Here is a 21,619-nt window from a genome sequence, read left to right on the forward strand (position 1 = left end):
GTCCCACTCAGACTTCTCTGAGAAATGAATGAGAGCAAACTAGCTTTGCAATATTGAAAGACTCCAAGAATTTATATAGTGGATGATTTTATTTCCTATGTGTAAGGGCATTTCACTGGCAGTGGATGCCTGAATCTCTGAAAGTGTCCAGATAAGCTGTTACACCTAAGCCTGGTGGGTTGGTGAACACTTTTAATCCCAGCACTTGGGAGGCAGAGATCAGGGGATCTCTGAGTTCAAGGTCAGCTTGGTCTGCAGAGCAAGTTCCACGACAGTCAGAACTATATGGAGAAACCCTGTCTTCATGGGAAAGAAAAAAAAAAGATATTGCTCAGACTTAGAGAAGAGGTGGAGGGCTGTATTTTTTTTCTTCAGCTCGGTAGACCCACCTCTCAGAATGGGGAAAGAAGTGTGGGGGCTGGGGTGTATTTGGTACCTGGAGAGCCATTAGTCATCCTTACAAAATAGAACCACTAAGGTAAAATATATTCAGTTTGGTAGAAAGATCTGTGTGAAGGCTGTGGACTTTCCACACAGACTTGACATTCTTTCTATTGTTATAGTACCAGGTAAGATCTCTACATGCCCCACTCCCGTCTCTGTCTCTTACACACCAAAGTAGAAATAACAGAGAAATGCAGGAGTCACGGGATTGGTCCTTTTCAGTCTCTGATGCTGTTTGTCTTCAAAATTAGTTCCTTTGTGATTAAGGTGTTTGGTGATTAGGCTTGCATGGGGGGAAAGGAAGTGTAGGTTTTGAGTTTTACATAAGTTGAAATTCTCTGTGTGTCTTGGGGGCAGGAGGGAGTCACCAACTGGCCCTTTTCTTCTTGGAGGCAAAGAATTTTGGGGACTCTGAAAGTCCTTTTATTTTTCTTCTTTGGTTTACTGGAGAAGGGAGGCTTGGGGAAGTGCAATCCAATCTAGCAGGCAGCTTGGGAGAAAAGTGATTTACAAAGCAAAACCTCAGATGCTGCTTCCTGAGAATTCACCAGATCAAAACAGCCTCCTTAGGTGTTTATGACTGTCTCTGCTCCTAACAGGAAAAGCTCCCCCAATAAAACCTTAACCAGCCCCATCCTCCACAGGGGAGGGGGACACACAATCTGATGTGGAGGACCTGACCCTTTATCACACACACACACACACACACACACACACACACAGAGAGAGAGAGAGAGAGAGAGAGAGAGAGAGACTGAAAGAAAGTTTTCCAACTAGAACATTGACTTATTAATGTTAAAGAAGTATTTTCTTTAAAATCTGAGTAAAGAAACTTGAGCCTGGAGAAGAAGGCAAAGGTATTCCATTACATAAGAGTGGGGTTTCTTACTCCCCATCCCAGGCCCTCCAGTGTCACATAGTTCACAACTCAATCTAGGACAACAGGATATTGAGAGTCACCAAGAATATTAGGGGCTATTCCAAGGTTTGAGTTTTCCAGAGGTGGGAGAAGAAAAGTAACTTAAAAGTTGAGGGCTTGAGGGCTGGGGGTGTGGATAAATGGCTTCCATCTTGGATAGTAGGAAGACTGGAAAAGAAAAGAAGGACTGGGGAATTGGCTGGAGGCTGGTTTACTGTGTCCAATCAAGCTTCTCACCTCTATCAAAGTATAATTTGGGTATATACATATATTTCTGTGTTTAGGTACCTAGTGTTCAGGGACAGGTGATGAGAGAACTAAGGATCCCTGGAGGGCAGAACGAGTCTGGTCTATCTCTCTGAGATCTATGGTGCAATAGCAAAGTATCCCAGGGAAGTGATCCTATACATTCCACATTCCATCTGTCTCACATCTTGGTAGAACTAGGGAGATAGGTCTCCTTCCTGTACTACCTCACATGGCTCCCACAACCTTCTATGTGACTTCATCATAGCTTCTAGTGGTGGTCAATTAGAGGTTGAGCAAGTTCCTAGACAAATATTCCAGTTCAGCCTTCCTTAGTTTCATATTGTGGAGAATTGTGGAGAGAGAGAGAGAGAGAGAGAGAGAGAGAGAGAGAGAGAGAGAGAGAGAGAGAGAGAGAGAGAGAGAGAAATCCCCTAGCTTTTTATTCCTTTAGTCTTAGGAATAGGACAAGACTTCCAGAATCTTGTGAGACTTGAGAACAAAGGTATCCATCACTTTTGTACTTAGCCTACACAGCCTTCAGTTTAGTGAGGGGAGACTCTAAAACTCCATTAAAGCAGTTCAGGGAGATTTTGTCAGAACAAATGCCCCACTAGGAGTTACAAGGACCCCACAAAAGTGGCAGAGAGGGGATTTGACTTTCTTAGCCTTCTAACAGTCACATCTGTTAGATCCCTAATCCAAAAGCCCTAGCTTGGCATTCTAATTCCATATTTTCTTCTCACTTTCTAAGGGCTTCAGCTAGTCTAGTTGCACTTTGGAGGAGGCTCAGAGTGACAGTTCTGTTCTCCCAATAAAATAACACAGAACAAAACAAAAGAGGAAGAAGAAGAGGAGGAGGAAGAAGAAGGAGAAGGAGAACTAAAGCATTCAGCATTTGGAAAAATGCTGAAAACAATGCCAAAAGTTTGAGGATTAAGAGAGACAGTGTACTTGGACATGAAGAAGGAAGGGTCACTCTGAGAAATCTCTCTTCCTGAGGCCTGTGGAGACAGCAGATCTGCTGTCTTTCCTCGTGTGCTTTAAAACTAGTTCATAAAAGAGGCAAATGGAGCCCTATGCTTTAGAAGAGGGTCCATGTTTCTGGGTCCTCACCCTAATCTATCCCATAGCCTATGGCATTATCTCTAAATCATCCCTACCCAGAAGGCAATCAGGCAGGGTGTTCCTCCCATTCTTGCATCCTGTCCCTAATACCTATAGAGGTTAGGCAGAGGCCCACGGAGACCTCTTACCCTTTAATTCAGAGGTGGAGGGAAGACAGATGAACTCCACTGACCCTCAACAAACCCTCGAGATGGGAATGTGTAGATTAAACACACCAGTGTCCAAGTACCCACAGACACAAGCACTTCCTTTGCATACACACACCGTGCCATCCAGAGCTGTCAATCAGAAGTTATTCTGATTAGCTTATTCGATTTGATCCAGCATAAGCACATGATAGTCACCTAATTTATATTACATGCATTAACATATGCATATTTTTTAACTCGGAGCTAAGTTCATGCTGTACCACCGAGCTATACTCTCAAGCCAATTTTATTATACCTTGTTAAAAAGAAAGAAGGGAAAGTGGCTTAGTCAAACCCATCAACTGTTGAATATGGAGGGAGAAGGTTCTTTGAGTCCACTCATTTGTTTAGACCCCCTTAACTGAGTTAAAGTCATTTAACAAACTAGAGGTACCAAGCATAACTTTCAAAAAGCATCTCCACTTTTGCTATGGTGTCCAACTACGAATGTTTGAGGCAGTCTGATAAAGCTAATTGTTCCTGGAGCATTTCCAGAAAGTTAGTCTTCTAACCATCCTACTGTCCTTAAGAGGATCACAGGAGAATGAAAACTCAAAAAGCTAAGTATGTAGAAAGCAACTCAGAATTTGAATTCGTGGCTATAGTTCCACTCACATTTGCTCTGTAGCCTAATTCAGAGTCATCTCCGGCTAATAGGGTCACATCAGCAAACAAGGATGGTTCCAGATGTGGGGACAGATCCCTGAAAAACTGGGACTTAACTCCACAAAAAACTTTGTTAGAAACTAGGGACTCAAGAGACTCCTAGGAACAGCTTCTAAAACTGAAGACGAGCACTGTAATCTGCTTGATATAGCTCCTCCCCTCCTGTCTTCCGCTCCTGCCAGAATTAGGACCGACTCAGGTCCTTAAGGCAGTGTTGAAGACCAAGGAAGGAAGAAGACTAATGGAGGGGGCCAGATCCAGACGCTGATCCAAGCACTTTTTTGCTGATTGGTTGGTGGGGGCATGTGACTCTGCTAAACACTTTTCTGATTGGTTGTTTTGCTTCTTCTGGGGTTAAAGACCTAGGAACAAAATTAAAAGCTTTCTGGGTAGGCTAGGGCATCTTTGGCATCGAATTGTTTATCCATCCCCCACCTCAAATTCGTCTAGAAAAGAGGATGGGAAAACCAAGACTCTCAGCTCCCTGTTGTATTTCCCCATTTCCAGATGAGATTAGCAAAACATTAAATATGCATACACACACACACACACACACACACACACACACACGTAAATCCACCTGACCAAAGCTAAGCATGACAAAGGAGGAACTATTGTTAAGGAAAGAAGGAAAGATACTGAAATGGAACTTTTGAGCCTGAAGATTAAGGGGGGGGGAGTATTGAAAGCCCCCAAGAGAAGCTGTGTAAGCCCTTAAAACACAGAGACAACCTTCACCTCACCTTCTACTCAGACAGAAAGAGAAAGGACTGAGGTTGGTGGGCAGGGAGGACGCTGGAGTGCTACCAGCGAGTGCTGCTTTGTCTCGGACTAAAGTTTTGGTTAAAGACTCCTGGATTCCACTAAGGCCACAGAGAGGGAAAGAGCCCCTTAAGACATCAGAGAAACTCCCATCTTCCTGATGCTTGGGTCAGAAAGTTTCCAGAAATGCTCAAAACCAGATTGTTGGAGAGAGAGCAGAGAGTGGAAGAGGACAGAGTGCTGGCAGGGTCTCAGGAGGAAAACTTCCTGAGTGCTCTTCTGGAAAGTCTAAGGTCCTTGGCGGTGAGGCAAGGGGGTGGAGGCAGCAAGGCCGGGTCCTGAGAGAGGCCAACAGAGGAGCCCTCCAGGTTAGGGCCTGAGCTTTTAGTGCTTGAGAGTTTAAGTACAGGTAGGATGTAATGAAGTTGGGTCTTGGCTTAGCCTCCCCCTGCCTTTGGGCCTCTGCCCTCCCCAAATCTGCCCAGTGATTGATCTCTACTTGATTCTTGCTGTGCTGCTCCATAGTAGGGCACCCTGGACTGTGCTAACAGCATGCCATCTTCTTTCCACAACTGCATCTCTCCACAAAGCAGGGGCACAGACCCCTCTCTCTCTGCATTCCCCTCTTCTGGAAGGTTGGCCCCTCTGCTCCCCTCCCCCTTTCCTGAAACTGCTGGCCTCCAGTCCATCCCCAGTCAGTGCTGCAAGTACCTGGAGTTCACAAGTCACTTTCTGGATTAGCTCCCATAACACCCAGGGGGGTGCACCTCACAGGTGTGGTGGGCACATGCTCCTGCTTCTGCATCCTTTACTACTCTTACATAGAAACCTGAAGGGAGTCCCAGGGTGCCTTGCACAATCAGGGTCCTGCTAGTTCCTTCCCCAGGGAGGGAGCTTTCCAGAGCCTAGCAAATAAGTTGCCTCCATGCTTAGCCACATCCAACACACATTTTCTTTACACTAAGCACAGACCTCTAGGTCTCCAGGGTCTAACTTTACCTAGGCAAGGCTGTGGATGTTGCAAGAGACCCAGTAGCTAGGATTGAGGGAAGGTATGAGTCCTAAGGGCCCCAGGCACACTCAGACCCTAGACTTTGGAGGCTGGGGTAGCTGCCTACCCAGGCCTAGTGGTGAGACTTTGAGATCAGTCCAAGCAGCAGCCTGTATGTTCAGAAGTCACAAAGCTGTCCTCCCCTGTTTTCCTCCCCCAGCTTTCTCCCCTGCATGTACTCTTGGCTAGTGACCAAGAGACAACTGGCCTCTCCCTCTCCGTGGAACAGGAGACCCCAGAGGTACTTTGCCCTCATGTTTAGGGTTTATAGAGCCCCACAACCAAAAAACCATGTTTCTGGCTTTGGCTTGGCTTTCTTCCCAAGCCAGAGGGTCAGGAAGACCTTGCAAAACTCTGAAGAGGCAAGGCCTCTTTCTAACCCAGCTGACTAGCAGCCAGGCAGAATGAAGGCTGCAGAGGAGAGGCCTGATCTAGGGAGACAAGGTCCTCCATCTTCCTACATCCCAGCAGCTCCAATTTTTCTCCCACCCAGGCCTGAGGAAGTCTAAGGAGGCCTTTTTCTCTTTCCCCTTAATGAGTGAGAATTCTCTCCTTTCAAATCGGGGAGGGAATTAGGCAAATGGGAGGAAGGGCCTGAGAGGGAGAAAGCGGGTAGAGAATTAACTTACAGCGATCGCCTGGGAATCATTTGCGAAGATGTAACCTCTCTCACCATCATCCCCAGCGCCGTGGTCCCCTCTAACTGCCAGGCCCTCTGTCCTAGCATTAAACCTCACCAGCAGCTGCGTGGCTGGACAGTTAAGATTATATATGATGTAAATATATTGTGGGTTTGTCAGCTCTCCCTACACCATAAAACTTGGTTTAATGACATCACGTGGTCCCCCAAGAGCCACTCACGGGCTTGCCTTCAGGCCATTCACATAAATAACCTCCAAAAGTTTCAAACTCCTAAATTCACATGGAAGCCTTTCCTATTTCTCTAATGCTCAGTTACACTAAAAAGCCCTGGGGCTGCTCCTTTGCCCCTCCCCCGTGCCCCTTGCAGGGCGGGGAGGGGGGAGAAGGTGGATCCTTATTTATTTATTTACTTACTATTTCTAGAAGGACCTGATGCCTTCGAGGTCGTGTTGATATTTTTCTTCCTATTTTGTTCTCCTCTCTAATTGCTCTTCCCACTCCCCCGGAAGGTAAGTCACAATTCTTCCCCTTCTTTCCTGCTGCCAGAGGGGGTGGGTTCTAGGGCAAAGTAGAGAGGTGGTCTCTGGCTCTATTATCACTTTTTGGGACCAAGGAGCCCCTCCATTTACTCTCCCAGAGCAATATTAAGCCCTGGAACTTGAAAGTTGGTCCAGGGGCAGCTTTGTGGGGTAGACATTAAGCTTCTGGCCAAAGAGAAAGTATATTTCTAGGCTTCACCCACACCCAGTGCAGGAGAGATCTGAGGCTTCTGGCTTTGTATCTTCTGTCCTGGTTGCCTCTGCCAGCAGCAGGCTGGACAAGGGCTCAGGCCTGTGACAGAAAGGAGGAGAGCTGGTAGGCTCGATTTCTCCTCCAAGCCTGGGCAAGCTGAGACACTCCTTCAGCTAGCTCCTCCAGGGAATAAGAAGTTCAGGCCTGCCTGGAGGAGGCAAACAATCCACAGAAAGGCTGGTGAACTTTGCCAGGCAGGTCTGGTCAGTATCACCCCTATTCCCTCTCCATCAAACCCTTGGTTCATCAAGCCCTGATGTGTTCCCCCTTGGAGAGGAGGCTGGAACCGGTGAGTGTGAGCACCATAGCCTCTTCCTTACTTAACGGTTACCCATCTGAGCCGCCAGCACTTCTTCATGCTTCAGTGCTCACCCAATAGTTTAACTCAGCATGTAGAAAAAATTAAAATAACTCCCTGAAGAAAATCACACATTTTATTTCAGTGTGTGTGTGTGTGTGTGTGTGTGTGTGTGTGTGTGTGTGTGTGTGTGTGTGTGTGTGTAGGGAGGAGAGGTAGGGAGGGAGAGAAAGGGAAGAGGAGAGGAAGAGAGTTGGTTGGGGCTGCAAGTTGAGGGGAGACTTTAGCACACAGGGAAGAGTAGGGTACAGTTCAACAAACACTCACTGAGACCTCTTACATGCTAAGCACGGGATGGGGACAGACTCTTGGGTCTAAAACTGATAGACACAATGGCTTAGAGTGTGGGATGCTGTGAAGTCAGCCCTTTAATAATCCAAGGAGTGGCAAGATTAATAATCATAAAAAGAAATCTCCCTGTCCCTCCCCAGAGCCACTTTGTTCCCTTTCTGTCCTAGTATAGAGCAGCCCTTAGCCTAGTTTCAGACCCCTACACCTTTAGTGTGGGGGGCCTAGGCTGGGCTCCAGGAAATCACCCCATTGTGGGAGGCTGGAGAGGAAATGCAGTAAAGTTTTATGGACCCATCCCACATTTGTTTCTCCTGTAAAGCACTTCCTCCTCCAGCCCATCCCAGGAGCCTGGAATGGAGCTGAGCAGAACATAAACCTAGGCCAGCCCCACCTGAATTAGCTGCGCCCCCTCCCCCTCCATACAAAATCTCAGAGACTGTGATAAATGATAGCAAACAGACATGACTCCCACACTGGTCTATGTAGCTCTTATTCCAGTTAACTCTCCTTCATTGGCTTAGACCCTAGAACCAAGGGAGCTGTTTGTATGTTTTCTCTGAGGCAGCAATGCACAGTGCAGATTACATTCCTTCTCCTCTTCGTGCCCCTCACCCTATCCCATATCTCAGAAAGCTGAAGCACATTTCAAACCTTAGCCAACACGCCTTCCTCCACACCTCTGTACCAAGCAGCACCAACTATTGCTGGGAGTCCTTCTGGGGTCAGACATGGCCCTAGACTGAAAACTCAGCCTTCTTTCTAGGTCCGTCCAATAAGCCCCTTCATGGATGACCTAGACGCAGTAGAGATCTTGAGACCCAGAAGAGCCCGCATCTCAGCCACGGGAGCCACTGGTTTCTATGTTCTGGCATTAAGTACAGACTACAAGCAGTCCAGAAGCCCCTAGTCTTTTTAGTCAAGGTAAGAATAGGGCATAGAAAAGTCTGGGTGCCTTAGACACCCACAGCATGAAGAAACACTGGTACAAGCACCCTCAAGTACCCTTCCCTTCACCCCAAAGGCCCTTCTTGGAAGGCAGTTACATTCCCCTATGCTTGCTGCTCCTGAAAGTGTTTAAAAATGTCTTGAAAGGGGTAGCTCAAAGACTGGGCCTCCCCATACACTTCAGAGCCTATTCAGACAAATCTACTTTTAGTGCATGCCCTAAACAGACAGAAGTCACTGCATCTTTAGTCTTGTTCTTTCTTTGTCTTTATTTGATATGACAAAATATAGTTTCAGGAAGGACCTGGAGTCAATAAATAGTTGGGCAACTGCAATGGGGCAGGACAGTGAGGAAGTCATGGCAAGATGTTTAGGATAGCAAAAAGCCTTAAGAGCCACTTGCTGGGGTCCAAAGGCAAAAAGACCCCAACAGTTGAGCTAAGTAGCAGGCTGGGGCTGTGAACCTGAGAGTGCATGCAGCAGGCCAGGCTGGGGAGGCTCCCGGGTTTTGGGGAGGGGGTTAGAAGGTCTGGCGAGCATGGGACAACTTCAGGTCTGTAGGCCCACTTTCACTCACCCCCTCTTTCATATGCAAATCATTAATAAGTAAAGACGGTTTAGAAGCTATAAAGGTTAGTTGCTATAGGAAAGCACCCCGAGTCTGGTCATACCCTCTGCCTGGTACAACCAACCTTTAGCGGCCTGGCCACCCTAGGCAGGAACAAAGAAGAGTGTGAGGTGGAGGTCGGGGTTAAAGGGGTGGCGGCTGGTCTGTCTCACCTTAACTCAGGCTGGCCTAGCTCTGGCTAGGAGAGAGAGAGGCAGCCCAGGTTGAGGCTCATCCAGCACCGGCCTGTAAAACACCGCAGCTCTGCGGGCAAACCCTACAAGAGTGTATCCTGGGCCTGGGGTGCTCAACTGAGTTGAGGCGAGATGGACAGTGCAGGCGGTCCTGCGGAACCCTGGGTCCAAGGGGATTCGGAATGCCAAGGAAATGCGCTTTTGTCTGGGAGGCCTGGAGACACTGCTCCAGCCTCTGCCCCAAAATCTAGAACGAGGAAAACCGAAAAGGAAGGGCGCAGGGACCAAAGCCGACTGGGGTACTCGCTGCGGGCTCCCCGCTTCCTTTAAAGAGCCTCTTTGCTCTTCATTTTGGAATCTTTCTTCCACTTCATCCTGCGGTTCTGGAACCAGATCTTGATCTGTCTCTCGTTGAGACACAAGTTGTTGGCGATTTCTATGCGCCTGCGGCGAGTGAGGTAGCGGTTAAAGTGGAATTCTTTCTCGAGTTCCAGGGTCTGGTAGCGCGTGTAACTGGTTCGGGACCGCTTGCCATCCGTCTCTGGAACATAAATCCCCCCAAGCCAGGAAGGGGTAAATACCATGCAGCACCTCATCGTCCCACCCCAGTCCCAGGTCCCCACCCGTGGTCGGAGGGAGTGGAGGTGAGCGCGGTGGGACAGGCCAGGAGGGCCGCAGGCAGGCAGGCCCGACCCCGCGAGAAGCGCCTCCGCCTGGGCAGGAAACTTTCCACCGTTGCCTTCACTCTGCGGGCCGGAGGGGCTGACGGGGGGATGGGGGGAAGAGGGAGACCCAGGCTCGGACCGAACAATAAGCACCCTCGAGATCCGAGCACCGGGGACCCCCCTCCCGCCCCTCCCGAGTCGCTGGAATCCTCCGGAGCCGCGAGCACCAACCGAGCGGGCTACGCAGGGGAGGGAGGGAGCCCGCGGGGGGATCCCCACTCTGGAGCCCCGTGCTCCTCACCCTTTAGATCCCTCTATTTTTTTAACTCCCTCCCTCTCCCCCAAAAATTGAATATTGCCTTTTATACACGTTTTGTTCCTATGATCCAATTATGTCGTCGTAAATTTGGGCGCACACAGCCTCTAAGCCTTTTAGTGGACAGTTTTACGAGCCATTGATGCCTGGATCGTAAAATTTATGGCCGCAGGTTTTTTTTCTTTATTTGCCCCGCATGGCCTATAAAACCCAGGCGGACCCGAGCGCGCAAAATGAAGTCCTAAAGTTTACCGTGGCTCATGTGCAGTTTGGTCATCCACGGGTAAATCTGTGGCGGGGCCGGTGGTTGGCTCAGTCCGGCGGGTTGCCCTGTCTGCGCCTGCTCCTCTTTGATCTCCCCACTGCTCTTAGCTCGCTCCTCCAGCGCCGGGCGAGCCGCCTTCTGACTGTACATCCCGGGGTTCAGAGGAGTCGCTTCGTCTCTGCCCAGAGCGTGTCCCGGAGCGGCCGCGGCGCTGCAGGCGGGGCGGTCGGGGTGAGCCCGGGGGTTGGCAGCCATGTCTACCCCGTGGAGAGAGTTGGAAGGCGCAGGCGGTGGGAAAGTGATGCTTAAGTCCAATCCGCCGTAGCAATACCTGGATGCCTGCACCTCTGAGGCCGATCCATAGTTCCCACAAGTTTGCATGTTATAGGCAGGGGTATTGGGGCTCTGCTTATAGAATGAATTGGCTACGTAGGAGCTCATGGCGGGGAGGGCCCAAAAAAATTTCTGCACCCTTTTTGATTAAGGGTGATTTGTGACTCTTTGAAGTTGAGGGGTTTTTTGTTCTCCAAAGTGCACAATTTATAGGTGGAGATATCTCTTTCTTTATCCTATGCGCTCTTCCCAAATAAGGGAGCCTTAAATAGAGTCACGTGACTGGAGCGGCCACTCATAAATTTGGCTTGATGACCTCCGGGAGGTTAGTGATGGAAGCAGGCGAAACGCATCTTGATATGTTGGCAAAGCCCAACCCGGGGCGGGGGGGCTGAGAGAGAAAGAGAAGCAAGGGGGAGAAAAAAATGGTTCTTGGAATTGGGGGGTAGTCGGGACAACGAGCTCACAGCGACACCTGGTGTCACCTTGGAGGAATTGCATCCTGAAGCTTCGCTTGGCCTTCTGGTAGCTGGATTGTTGAGAAGTTGCTTGCTTGTTGGACAAGCTAACCCTTGACCTGGCCTTAAAATTCTGTTTAAATTTGAGAAAAGATGAGGCCTTATTAAGGATTTACACAGGTGGTTTTTATAATGGAGAGTGCCAGTTCCCTTCCTCCAGAGCCTTCCAAACTTCAAAGATGACTGAGAAATGGGGTTAGGGTAGCTAAAGTCCAGGTTAGACAACCAACAGGGTGGATACACTTAACTTACCTAAACTAAAGATCAAGGCCTCTAGGTTGGGAGGGTTGGACTCAGCTCTGCTGAAGAGCTGCTTGTCTTGTCAGCTTGGAGAAAATGAACTCAACCTCTGGGAGGTGGGCATTACCCAAGAGGAGGGAGGGCTCCTGAGTGGGCAGAAGCAGGCAGAGAAGTCCTGAGGCCCAGTCCTGGGCACTCTCTGGGATGTGACTGGAGTGGCCAGGTGGACTTGGGGTACTTCACCAAGTTAGGAACTTTAGAGGGGCAAAAGAGGCAACATCCCCATGTGTGTGACCAGACACAATGGGCTGGAGGACCCTTCTACAGCTGTGTGTGGTCCTTGTAGGGCACTGATGCCCAAATTTCAGATAGCAAATAGAGGACCCTCCAGAAAATGGAGGGGCAATCTTCAAACCTCCACAGATACTATGAGCAAGACAGAGATGATAGCCTGCTTGTACTCTATTGGGGGTAGGCCCTTAGACCAGGCTTCTCAGCAACCTCAATCTAGAGGACCCATAGAACATTTTCTGGACTCTTCAGAGACATAGAGAGGGGGTGGGGAGGTCAGGCAGCTGGGCAACCTAGACAGTCTTTGGCCAGAGTTTCTTCAACCTTTGGGCCCTTTTCCCTGCTTTCTTAGTCCCCAACCTACTTTTTGCTGTGTGTCTTTCCCCAGTATCTCTCTGCCTCTGCCAGGAGTCCCCCTCCCCGCTGGTGGAGGCTCTGCAGGAAGGGGGGGTGGTGGTGGCAGGGACCTGGAGAGTCTGGGAAACTCGGGAGGAATTTTTTTCCCTCCGAGAGACCTCCCAACCCCACTTCTCTCCTAGGCCCACTCAGGTTTCTCTGGCGAGGCTTGAGAAAAGAAGGCTGGAGCCTAAAAACAATTAGGGTCCTACTGCTCCCTCACACCTTAGATTTGAGGAGAATAGATGCAAGGGTAAGACCAGCTAGGACTGTAAGAAAGAATTTTTTCCTGGCGTGTTAGGAGTCCCAGCTCAGGGCAGAGCTCAGTTTCCAGTCTTTCTTTCGAGATGTCCTTGGATCGCTCAGTCCCTGCGGACCGACTCAAATCCCGCCGTCCTTGGGTTGCCTGGGCGCTTCAGCCACGTTTCGCAACAGCCAGCCTGCCAGGCCGGGGGCTTGCTGGCTCGTCCTCCTCCGGACACTGCTGGAAGTGGGCGCGGGGTGGTGCGGGGAGACGACCCTGGTGCTCGGGTCAGGCTTCTTTTCTCGCTTTTTGGACTCTGAAGCCGAGGATTCCAGGCAGGAAGAAAGGCCCGCGTGGGGCTTGCAGCCCAACCGGCTCACTCGGGCTTCCCCGCCCCCAGCGAAAGTCCAAGCGTCCCTTTTTCCTCCTTTTCTTTTCCGGGGTGTGTGTTGTTCTGCGTAGGGGAGGTCCCAGAGGCCTCTCAGCACCCCAGCAAGGTCAGGCGAACCCAGAGACCGAGGGTCGGCGCCCGGCTGCCGGGCAGGCGAGTGAGGAGAGCTGGGGGCTTGCAGGCGGCAGGCCGCGGAGCTCTGTTGCAGGCCAGCGGGCGGGGAATGAACAGACAGGCGGATTATAAACTTTTAAAAATAATATCAGTTTTATTAAATATTCGAGAACGGATCCAGAGGTCGGATTTATACAGGAGGATAACGCGGGGGAGAGGGGTGTTGTTTTTTATTTATTATTTTCTCCTACTGGCTAAACAACCGTCATTCACTTTTTTCTCTTTTTGTTATTTTCCCTCTTTTTTTTAATCCTTTTTAAAATGAACTGGGAACACTGACGGAGCTAAACATAAATATAAATACAGAAACCACAAATACAGCTAGAAATATTCACACAGAAACGGTCACAGTTCGTAATATGCCATAATGACCCCCAGGAATCTTTAAATACATTTTGCCCGGACTGGGCATTTGCTGGGGCAGAGGGGCCGGGCAGGGACTGGGGAGAAGCCCAGGGTGGGAGGTGGGGGTGTTGTGGGGACAAGGCGCGCCCTCCTGAGGCCTCCCGCCCTCCGGCTGCCAGGCCGGGCCCTGAGGCCCTGAAGTGGAGGCCCCAGGCCCGGGAGCCGGCTCTCTGCGCGGGGGCGGGGGTTAAGGGCGTCAGGGGTGGGGAGGGAGCCTAGGGTTTACTTAGAGGGACAACAGTGGAGTCTGAAGCGAGGTTCAGGGACCGCTTCCCCAAGGCCTGGGCCAGGGAAGGGACCTGCAGACAAGCCGAGAAGGAGCTAGCAGGGAACTAGAGGAGGCTGGTGAAGAGTTGTGCAGTGAGGGAAGGGGTCCAGAGCTGACTTTCAGGTCCAAGTCTGACTCCCTGTTTTGTTTTAGGAAGTCACAACACATCAATTGTGCCAGTGATAAATACAGAGTGTGTGGTTGGGGAGCTGGGGTGAGCAAGGGAGGAGACAGGGGTGCGAGGGCAGTCCTGGTCACTCTTTCTGCTTCTCCTCTTCTGTGTCTTCCCGCTTTTCCTCCTTTCCGCCCAGGCTGTCGGCGGCTGCCCCTCCGCCGCCCCCCGAAAGCGTGGAGGTGAGATTAGATTCTTTTTTCCACTTCATCCGGCGGTTCTGGAACCAGATTTTGATCTGTCGCTCGGTCAGGCACAGAGCATTGGCGATCTCGATGCGCCGGCGCCGAGTTAGGTAGCGGTTGAAGTGAAATTCCTTCTCCAGTTCCAGGGTCTGGTACCGAGAGTAGATCTGGCGGCCGCGCCTCCGGTCCGCTCCGTAACCGACCCCTAGAGATCCGGGCACAAAACACACTAAATACAATCAGCAAGGCGTCCTCTGAAGACATTTTCACCTCTCAACTTGGTTCACAGCTCGAGGCCCCTTCGGACTCTAGCCTTCTCTCTTTTGCTCTGCCCCACCCCCACTGGGGGTACATCCAGGACCCCAACTTCATTCAGTCTTCCCACGAGGTGGGAGATGTGTGTCCCAAAGAAAGCTGGGGGGCGGGGCAAAAACAGAGAGCAGGGCATCTAAAAGCTGATTTTTAAAAAAATCCCAACTACTGGGGATAAGGGCCCCATCTCTCAAGGACTGGGCTCCCCCACCTTTCCAAACATCCTAGTTCCCTGGAAAGTTCTCCCCACTTTTCTGACCTCTCCTAACTCCCTCCCTTCTCTCCAGCCTAACTAGACTTTGGGGGGCTCCCCACCCTCTGTCCCCTCCCCTCATTCCCCTGCCCTGTTCCTGCCCCCTCAGCTCCTCTTGGAGCCCTCCAATCCGTCAGGGACCGAGGGGGCCAGGCCCCTGCGAGCCAGCGCGGGAGGTGAGCAGAGGGGGCTGAAGAGGGGGCCCTGTCTCGGTGTCGGGGAGGAGACGAGCGTGATTGTTTTTATGGGGCCATAAAAAACTCTCTCCGCCCGTTCTTCTAGGGAAGCCGGTCATAAAGCCAGTTCAGTTTATTTAATTTATATCTCGGAGCTGTAAAACTCACCACTGTGCGAATTCATTCGCTGCATCCAGGGGTAAATCTGGATACTGGCTTTCTGGTCCTGGGGCGCAGTCCTGCCCTGCTCAGAACTAAAATCCTGAGCGATTGAGGTCTGTGTGTTATGTCCTAAGGTGTTTTGTCTGCAGTTTGAGAGCATGTCTTTCTCCTGGTAAAAGGAATTAGATCCATAGTCATACGGCCCCCGGCTGGAACTGAACACGACATTCTCCTGTGGCGAATAAAAGGGAGTCGAGTAGATCCGGTTCTGAGCTACGGCTGCTCCATAGGTCGAGAAATGCCTCACTGGATCATAGGCGGTGGAATTGAGGGCGACGTTGGGGAGGACGTCCTGGCCCCCGGCGAGGTGGCAGGATAAGGAAGGGTTAGTGAAGTAGGAATTCATCCCTTTGCCTTTACCTGGTCGGGCTATGATTTCTTTAATATTTATTTCTGTCTCCAGTTTGTACTCGGAACTAGATGGTTATAGGGACGGCTCCAATCCAGGACAGACAAAATGACAAAGTCAGCTGACCCCCTTCCAGCCAATCGCAAGCCAGATGTCAAGAAGGGGGAAAAAAATCGCTTCTGCTTCTGTTGATTCCCTAGTTGAGACTAAGTGTGTGCTTTGAAAGTAAGACTTGGATTTCTTTTAAGAATATATATGTAAGGAAACTGGTGGGGGGGTGCAGATTCATGAGCAGGGCCTTGTACCCCGCGAAAGGAAAGGTCTAGTTCCAGGAAATCTCTCCAGCCCAGCTAACTTTATTGTGCTGTGGCCAAATGCAGGGCGAGAGAAATCCTTGTGTTTTCAGTCCGGTTTCATCTTTCGTATTTGCTCCTTTTCTAAAATTACATCCTGGTTGCTTCATTTGAGGAGATCCTTCCCAGTGGAAGGAAGTTCCCAGAAATTCTACAAGACATTCTGATTTGACACCTATGAAGTGAGTCCCCATCACTAGACAGCATATTTTTCCAATAATTAGAAAAATCAAAAGGAAAGGGGAATTTCCTGAAACACGGTGCAGGGTAGCTATGAGTCTTGGGTTAGAGGACATGTTGCTCTGGAGAGTGACAAGTAGGTCTGAAGGGTGAGGGGGAGACCGTGGGGCCCAGTGGAGCTCCTGGAGTGAGCATCTGTTCTCTTAGCCTACTGATGCTCCCCAGAACCTCGATTTGGGGGAAATTCTTGCAACATTTTTTGCTATAGAGAGACAGAGACAGAGACAGAGAAACAGAGAAAGAATCGAGACTCTGAGAATCTTTCTAAAGACATCAACTCCTGTTTATATTGGTGAGAATTTATGATTTGGAACCAGCTCAGGCCAGTGGGGTACCACATAGGCTGCAGCCTGGAAGACAAAATTGGTGTGACTCCAATGAACAGTTACCTTCCAACAGACTCAAGCCCCTGCCCAGGTCAGAAGACCCTATCTGCTCTGGATTTACAGCCCTGACAGGAGTGGTGCCCCTGGACCTGAGCTGCAATGCCAGCCCTAGGAAGGATTCCTGAGGAGTCCTTGCCTCTCACCCAGACAGTCACCTCTGGATTCTCAGCAGCCCTTACCTCCATTTTCTCCTCCACCTTGAGGCTGAGAAAAGGAGGGGAAGATTAGAGAGGAGCAGTTTTGTGGGGGCTTCAGAGAGCTGTGCTGAGTGAAGGGAAACAGCAGAAGGTGTGCAGCTGGGCTTCCCTCTGATTAAATCAAACTGAATTTGATATCGACATAGGCTGGAAATGCTTGGAGCTGACAAAGAGGATGGCGAGGTACAAGCAGGAAACAGTGAAAGCTCATATTTTCCCCCCACTAATTTTTTTTGAGACTGACTATAACAAGAACCCGGATGTCGCTGGGTTTTATGATCTTTTCCTTCTGTGTAACAAAGCGGAGTAATCAATGGGTAGCAATAAAGCCATAAATGGGACTATGCTGGGGGGAAAAAACCTCGTTTATTCATCTTCAGTAACGTTAAGGTTTCCCTGGAGTGTCACTAGGGGGTGTGTTGGGGGGGATAAAGTTTAGAACCCAAAAGCAGACAGTGTAGGAGCTAGTGCTGACAAAATGTTAGTTAACACATGAACCTCTTCAGGGGGGTTGAGGAGTCTTCCTGCCAGACAATTTGTGTTGGCTTTTGAAAATCCAGCCCCTGCCTTTGAAAAAGGAGGGAAACTGGCTAGAATTTAGGAGAGTAGAAGAAAGATCTCTGTAATTGTGGAAGTTTCTGCCCCTTGGACTATACTATTTTCTCTCCAAGATGAAGAGGGTAGTGGAGGAGGCTTCCAATAAGAGAGAGATTTTTAAAAAGTTATCTCATCTAGGGGTAACATAGCAGTTACTCCCCCAAACACAGACACTAGTGTGTTGAGTTTTGCTTTCCAACCCATCTGTACTTGAATTCATGGCATGCCTGGGCAGAGGTTTCCAACAGCTGGCTGGGGCTCCAGTCCCCCTGGAGGGCAAGAGGTAGGGGGAGAGCTAACTGAGGGGAGGGTATCCTGGGGGCTGAGTGAGGGAACAAGTCAGTGCACCCCTGGACCCCAGTAGCCTCTTTCAAAGTTTCCAGCCTCCTGTCTGCCCTGAGGGCAGCGGTGTAACAAGTAGAAACTGCAGGAAGAAAAGAGTGAATTTCCCCCTATTTCAGGGTGAGATTGCTAGAGGGATAAATCATGTCAGTGGTACTTCCTTCAAGATATTAAATTGTTGCAATGTAAAACAAATTGAATGATGGAAGATAGGATGTCTTAATGAAGTTTTGCTTTCCATGAGTGTGGATTCTTGTGTATTTTAAAATCTCTCTTTTGGATGTGTGGGGGAGGGAGGGACCTTAAAAGAAAGAAGGGGCTTTTGAGGGAACCATGTGCTACAGCCCCCTAACAAGGATGCCTGAGTTTCCTGGAGCCCCTCCCTCAATCATATCCAGAGATGAAAGGGACCCCAAAGTTGGGGAGATTCTCTTTTGGGGCCTATAGGTGGTAGGCTCAGGGGTGGGCGACCTGAGGAACAGAATGTAAGTCTCAGGCCCGGAAAAGTTAAGTGTTTTATTATGTCCCTAAACAGAGGGCAGAGACTAAAAGGTCTCCCGATTTATAATGAACAGAAACCAGATGCTGGGGGGGGGGGGCGCAGAAATGCTGGGAGGGGGAGACCAGGAGAAGCAGAAACAGGAATATCTTCACACTACCTAAAGACTTTGGGGGAAATTAACTTCCAGAACACTCTCCTGCATCCTTTTCTACCCCTAAAGGGGGAAGATCTTATTTCTTTTAGTTAGACTTTTAATTATGCAGCTGAAATTCACTGGGAGGATTCGCTCCAAGGGGGAGAGCAGGTCAGATGAAGTTGGATCTTCCCTCCATTGGACAATATTTTTTCCTTTTCCCATCTTGTACTCTTTCCTCCCTTGGCAAAAGACTGTCTATGGGGGAGGGGCCGGGACTTGGATTTTTCTAAATATATTTATATTTTCCTGTTAAATTTGTCTGAAAACAATTATGGAAGCTCATCAGCAGAAGCAAGAACAGATGTTTTATTAAAACTGCAATGCAGCTCTGTAAATATGCACAAGTCTTGGGAAGGAGGGAGGCTCCGTTCTTTGTTTCCATCAAAACAAGCCTAAAGAAATCAGAGAAACCCCCCCGTCAGGTCCGCCCGGTCTATGCAGTGTCCAGGGCCTTCGGCCTTCGGCCTTCTGAATTAGGCATTGAGGGGTGACTTAGTGTCAAGAGCAGATTTTCGATTTGGGAGCTGTAATTACTGGATTCAAAAACAATCTAAAAATCTCAGAAAAGGAATAAATGGGGAAAAGTTGCCACTGGTCGATCCAGTCGCCGCCCCCCCCCCCAGCCTGCATCCAAAACACATGCCTTCCAGGAGCACTAATTATGGGAGAGGAATTTACTGCCTGTTTCTTGGGCCTGAGTGGGTGTAGTCAGTGGCCTGGAGCTTGGGCATTTAGGGGTTTCCCCGGATTTCAGTCTTGCCGAGTCTAAGCCAGGGGAAGGCTGGGGGGTCCCTATGCCTCTGAACTGGGGAAAAATTAGGGGAGATTGGACTCCAGCTTCTAGGATGATGTCATGGGCGGGCCTCACCTTGCCTGCCTTTGCTTTCTTCTCTGCTCTGGCAAAAAGAAAAAAAAAAGAAAGAAAAAAGAAAAAGAAAAGGAAGAAAAAGGAAAGAAAAAGTGATTTCGTGTGCAGACATTTGAAATGAGCCTGGTGAGATCTGAAATTTTTATTCGGGGGATATTCTACGGGGAATGTCCTCCTTTGTGTTCTGCTGGTCTCTTTTCTCCCTAGATCCCCCACCTCTCCGAAGATCTTTGTGACTGAGTCATTCCTGGCTGCCGAGGCCAACTACAGCTCACTCCAACGCTGGAGCCAGAGCCGCGGGACTCCAAGCTCCCTCGCCTGCCTGGGCTCCTGGCAGCCTAAAAGACACCGCAGCTGCAGGACTCTGCCCCTCCACCACCTCTAGTTCTTGATTTCCAGCAACACAGAACGGTTACCCCTGTTGGCCCCTTTTGTGCCACTGGGCGAGAGCTGAAATCCCTCTTGCAGAGAAAGCTGAGTTCAATAATTATTCAGCTCACCTCACAACCGCACTATTTGGTTAAGGCTTTGCTGTTCTAGAGTTCAGCCAGCTCTACCGGCTTATAGCTAAATCAAAAACAAAACAAAACCCTTAAAACCCTATTCCAAATGTCTGGTGTTTTGTGAACCAGCCCCTTTGATCTCCATGGACCTCGGAGGAAAAGAATTGCAAAGAGAGCAGTGCAGGCCGCCAAAGAACCTGAACAAGGTCTGGTCTGCTTGGGAATGCCAAAGCACAGCTCACCCAAGGGGCTTCCAGTTTTTCCTAGACGTGGTAGGGAAAGATTTCCTAACACATACACCCTCTCCGTACATACAATGCATTCAAAAAAACAAACAAACAAAAAAAAAGAACGCTCCTTTCAAAAGTGAAGCTTAGGCACACTGGGAGAAAAGTGAAATTTGACACACCCAGCTTGGAAATAGATCCAATTTGTAGGTACTTGATATTTGGTGACAAGGCTTAGGCTGAGCAGCTTAAGGGAGCTGGGTCTTCAGTAAGGAAAGAGAAGGAGAAACGGACCAGAAGGGGTGTGTTCAGTTACTGAGAACTGGCCCAAATAGCTCTCTGGCCTGTGCTGTGACCCCTTCTTTTGAGCTAAGAGGTTCTGAGCCTGCTGAAGCTGCAATTCAGCACTGGAGAAAGGTACACAGAGCAGTTCTGCTAAATGATGGCATGTTTTCTCTCCTTTCTCTGTTTTTGTGAATCTCTGCCTGACCTTTCCTAACTACACACCATCAGCAGACACAAAAAAACCCCACTTTTGCATGTCTGGCTTCTCTAACTCTGACTTAAAATTCAAAAGTAAAACAGATCCCATCACAATTTGCCCCGACACCACTTCAGGCTTCCTATGGAAAAAATAATTTCTGGCTTTTGGAGGCCAGGAGGCCCTCAAGCCTTCCACCTTAATACCAATGCAGCAGAAATATCAGCTGAGGAGAGAGAGGGCTTCTGGAGAGCATCTCATCCTTACTGAGAATATAGAGTTCAGTTGCCTTGGGACATTTCAGGAGGGCAAAGCAGGTGGCTCTGTTTAGACTGGAAATAAAAATCAGGACCCAGAATATTCAGGGTATTTTGCATTGCCCAAATAGAGCCCAGGGAGACGGTCAGGTGAGACAGGAGGACAAGGAGTGTGCTATTCTGTTAGTCCAAAAGAGCCCCCATGGTTTCTCCTCTGCAGACCATTAGCTGGGACCATTTTGGGGGTTAATGAGAATTTTTAATTGGAGAATTTGGCATTTATGATATCACAGTGAGTTGTCATATGGAAATTGTGAAAGTCATAAAAGTATGTCAAGAGTTGTATATATGAACACCACGTCTTCTCTCACCCCCTCCCTCTTCTCCTGGTCTAACTTCTCCCACTTGGAAATAAAATATTATTATGTTGTAGAACAATAAGCCAACAATGAAACATCATTATCATTTCTCTATAAATAAGTTTATCCTTTATTGTCAGCAGATCTGAAAGGGGCATTTAATTCATACTGGTGAAAGAGGGAGAGAGATGGGAAGAGGGAAATTAATTTCAGAAACAAGAATATTACTTACTGTAATGATACTCTTTTAGATTTGATAGCCAGGGGCAAAAATTAAAGGCAAATGTCAACCTCTCTGACTCTATACCTTGCAGGATTGGGGATTTATAGGACCCTTACAGAAGGGGCATTTTAATTTTGTAGGATTTGCCAAAGTTCACTAATATTTTGGGGGACTGAGAAGGGAAACGTGGCAGGTGACATCCTTTATCTAGTTTTATGAATCTACCAACATTACCCTGGTTTTATCTAGTTTTATGAATCTACCAACACTACCCTGTTGAGAACCAAACCATCTATGTCTGGGAGAAGTTCAAGCAGAAAGGAATGAGCAACCAGGAGGAGGAGGGCAGAGGCGCTGAAATGGTCTCAGGGTCTGTGGCCACTTTACCCAACCAGTTACCGAGGTGAAGGAAGAAACGCTGTAGGAAAGAGAAGGGAGTTCTGGAAATCTCTCCAACACCAGGACACCTGGAGGTTTATG

The 21,619-nt window shown here is 49.1% G+C and overlaps 2 protein-coding genes across 2 annotated transcripts; both read right to left on the reverse strand.

Annotated features, from left to right (window-relative positions):
- Positions 1-8,632: 8,632 nt before the first annotated feature.
- Positions 8,633-11,016, reverse strand: Hoxc5 (homeobox C5). Its single transcript, XM_005067340.4, has 2 exons — positions 10,467-11,016; positions 8,633-9,774 (listed from the first exon to the last, which is right to left on the reverse strand). Exons 1-2 carry the CDS (start codon positions 10,918-10,920, stop codon positions 9,560-9,562), a joined length of 669 nt encoding a protein of 222 aa, XP_005067397.1. The 5' UTR covers positions 10,921-11,016; the 3' UTR covers positions 8,633-9,559.
- Positions 11,017-13,140: 2,124 nt separating this feature from the next.
- On the reverse strand, positions 13,141-19,273 carry Hoxc6 (homeobox C6). The gene is made up of 2 exons (XM_005067341.4): positions 15,006-19,273; positions 13,141-14,301 (listed from the first exon to the last, which is right to left on the reverse strand). Exons 1-2 carry the CDS (start codon positions 15,403-15,405, stop codon positions 13,994-13,996), a joined length of 708 nt encoding a protein of 235 aa, XP_005067398.1. The 5' UTR covers positions 15,406-19,273; the 3' UTR covers positions 13,141-13,993.
- Between the last annotated feature and the right edge of the window lie 2,346 nt (positions 19,274-21,619).

This window comes from Mesocricetus auratus, unplaced genomic scaffold (assembly GCF_017639785.1).
Source record: "Mesocricetus auratus isolate SY011 unplaced genomic scaffold, BCM_Maur_2.0 Super-Scaffold_100010, whole genome shotgun sequence".
Lineage (NCBI taxonomy): Eukaryota > Metazoa > Chordata > Mammalia > Rodentia > Cricetidae > Mesocricetus > Mesocricetus auratus.

Excerpts from the sequence above, each read along its gene's own strand:
- Hoxc6 (XM_005067341.4), bottom strand. The coding sequence starts at position 15,405 with ATGAATTCCTACTTCACTAACCCTTCCTTATCCTGCCACCTCGCCGGG. Across the intron at positions 14,302-15,005 it reads GCGAATGAATTCGCACAGTG|GGGTCGGTTACGGAGCGGAC; the intron begins GTGAGTTTTACA and ends CCGGATCTCTAG.
- Hoxc5 (XM_005067340.4), bottom strand. The coding sequence starts at position 10,920 with ATGAGCTCCTACGTAGCCAATTCATTCTATAAGCAGAGCCCCAATACC. Across the intron at positions 9,775-10,466 it reads CAAACTGCACATGAGCCACG|AGACGGATGGCAAGCGGTCC; the intron begins GTAAACTTTAGG and ends TTTATGTTCCAG.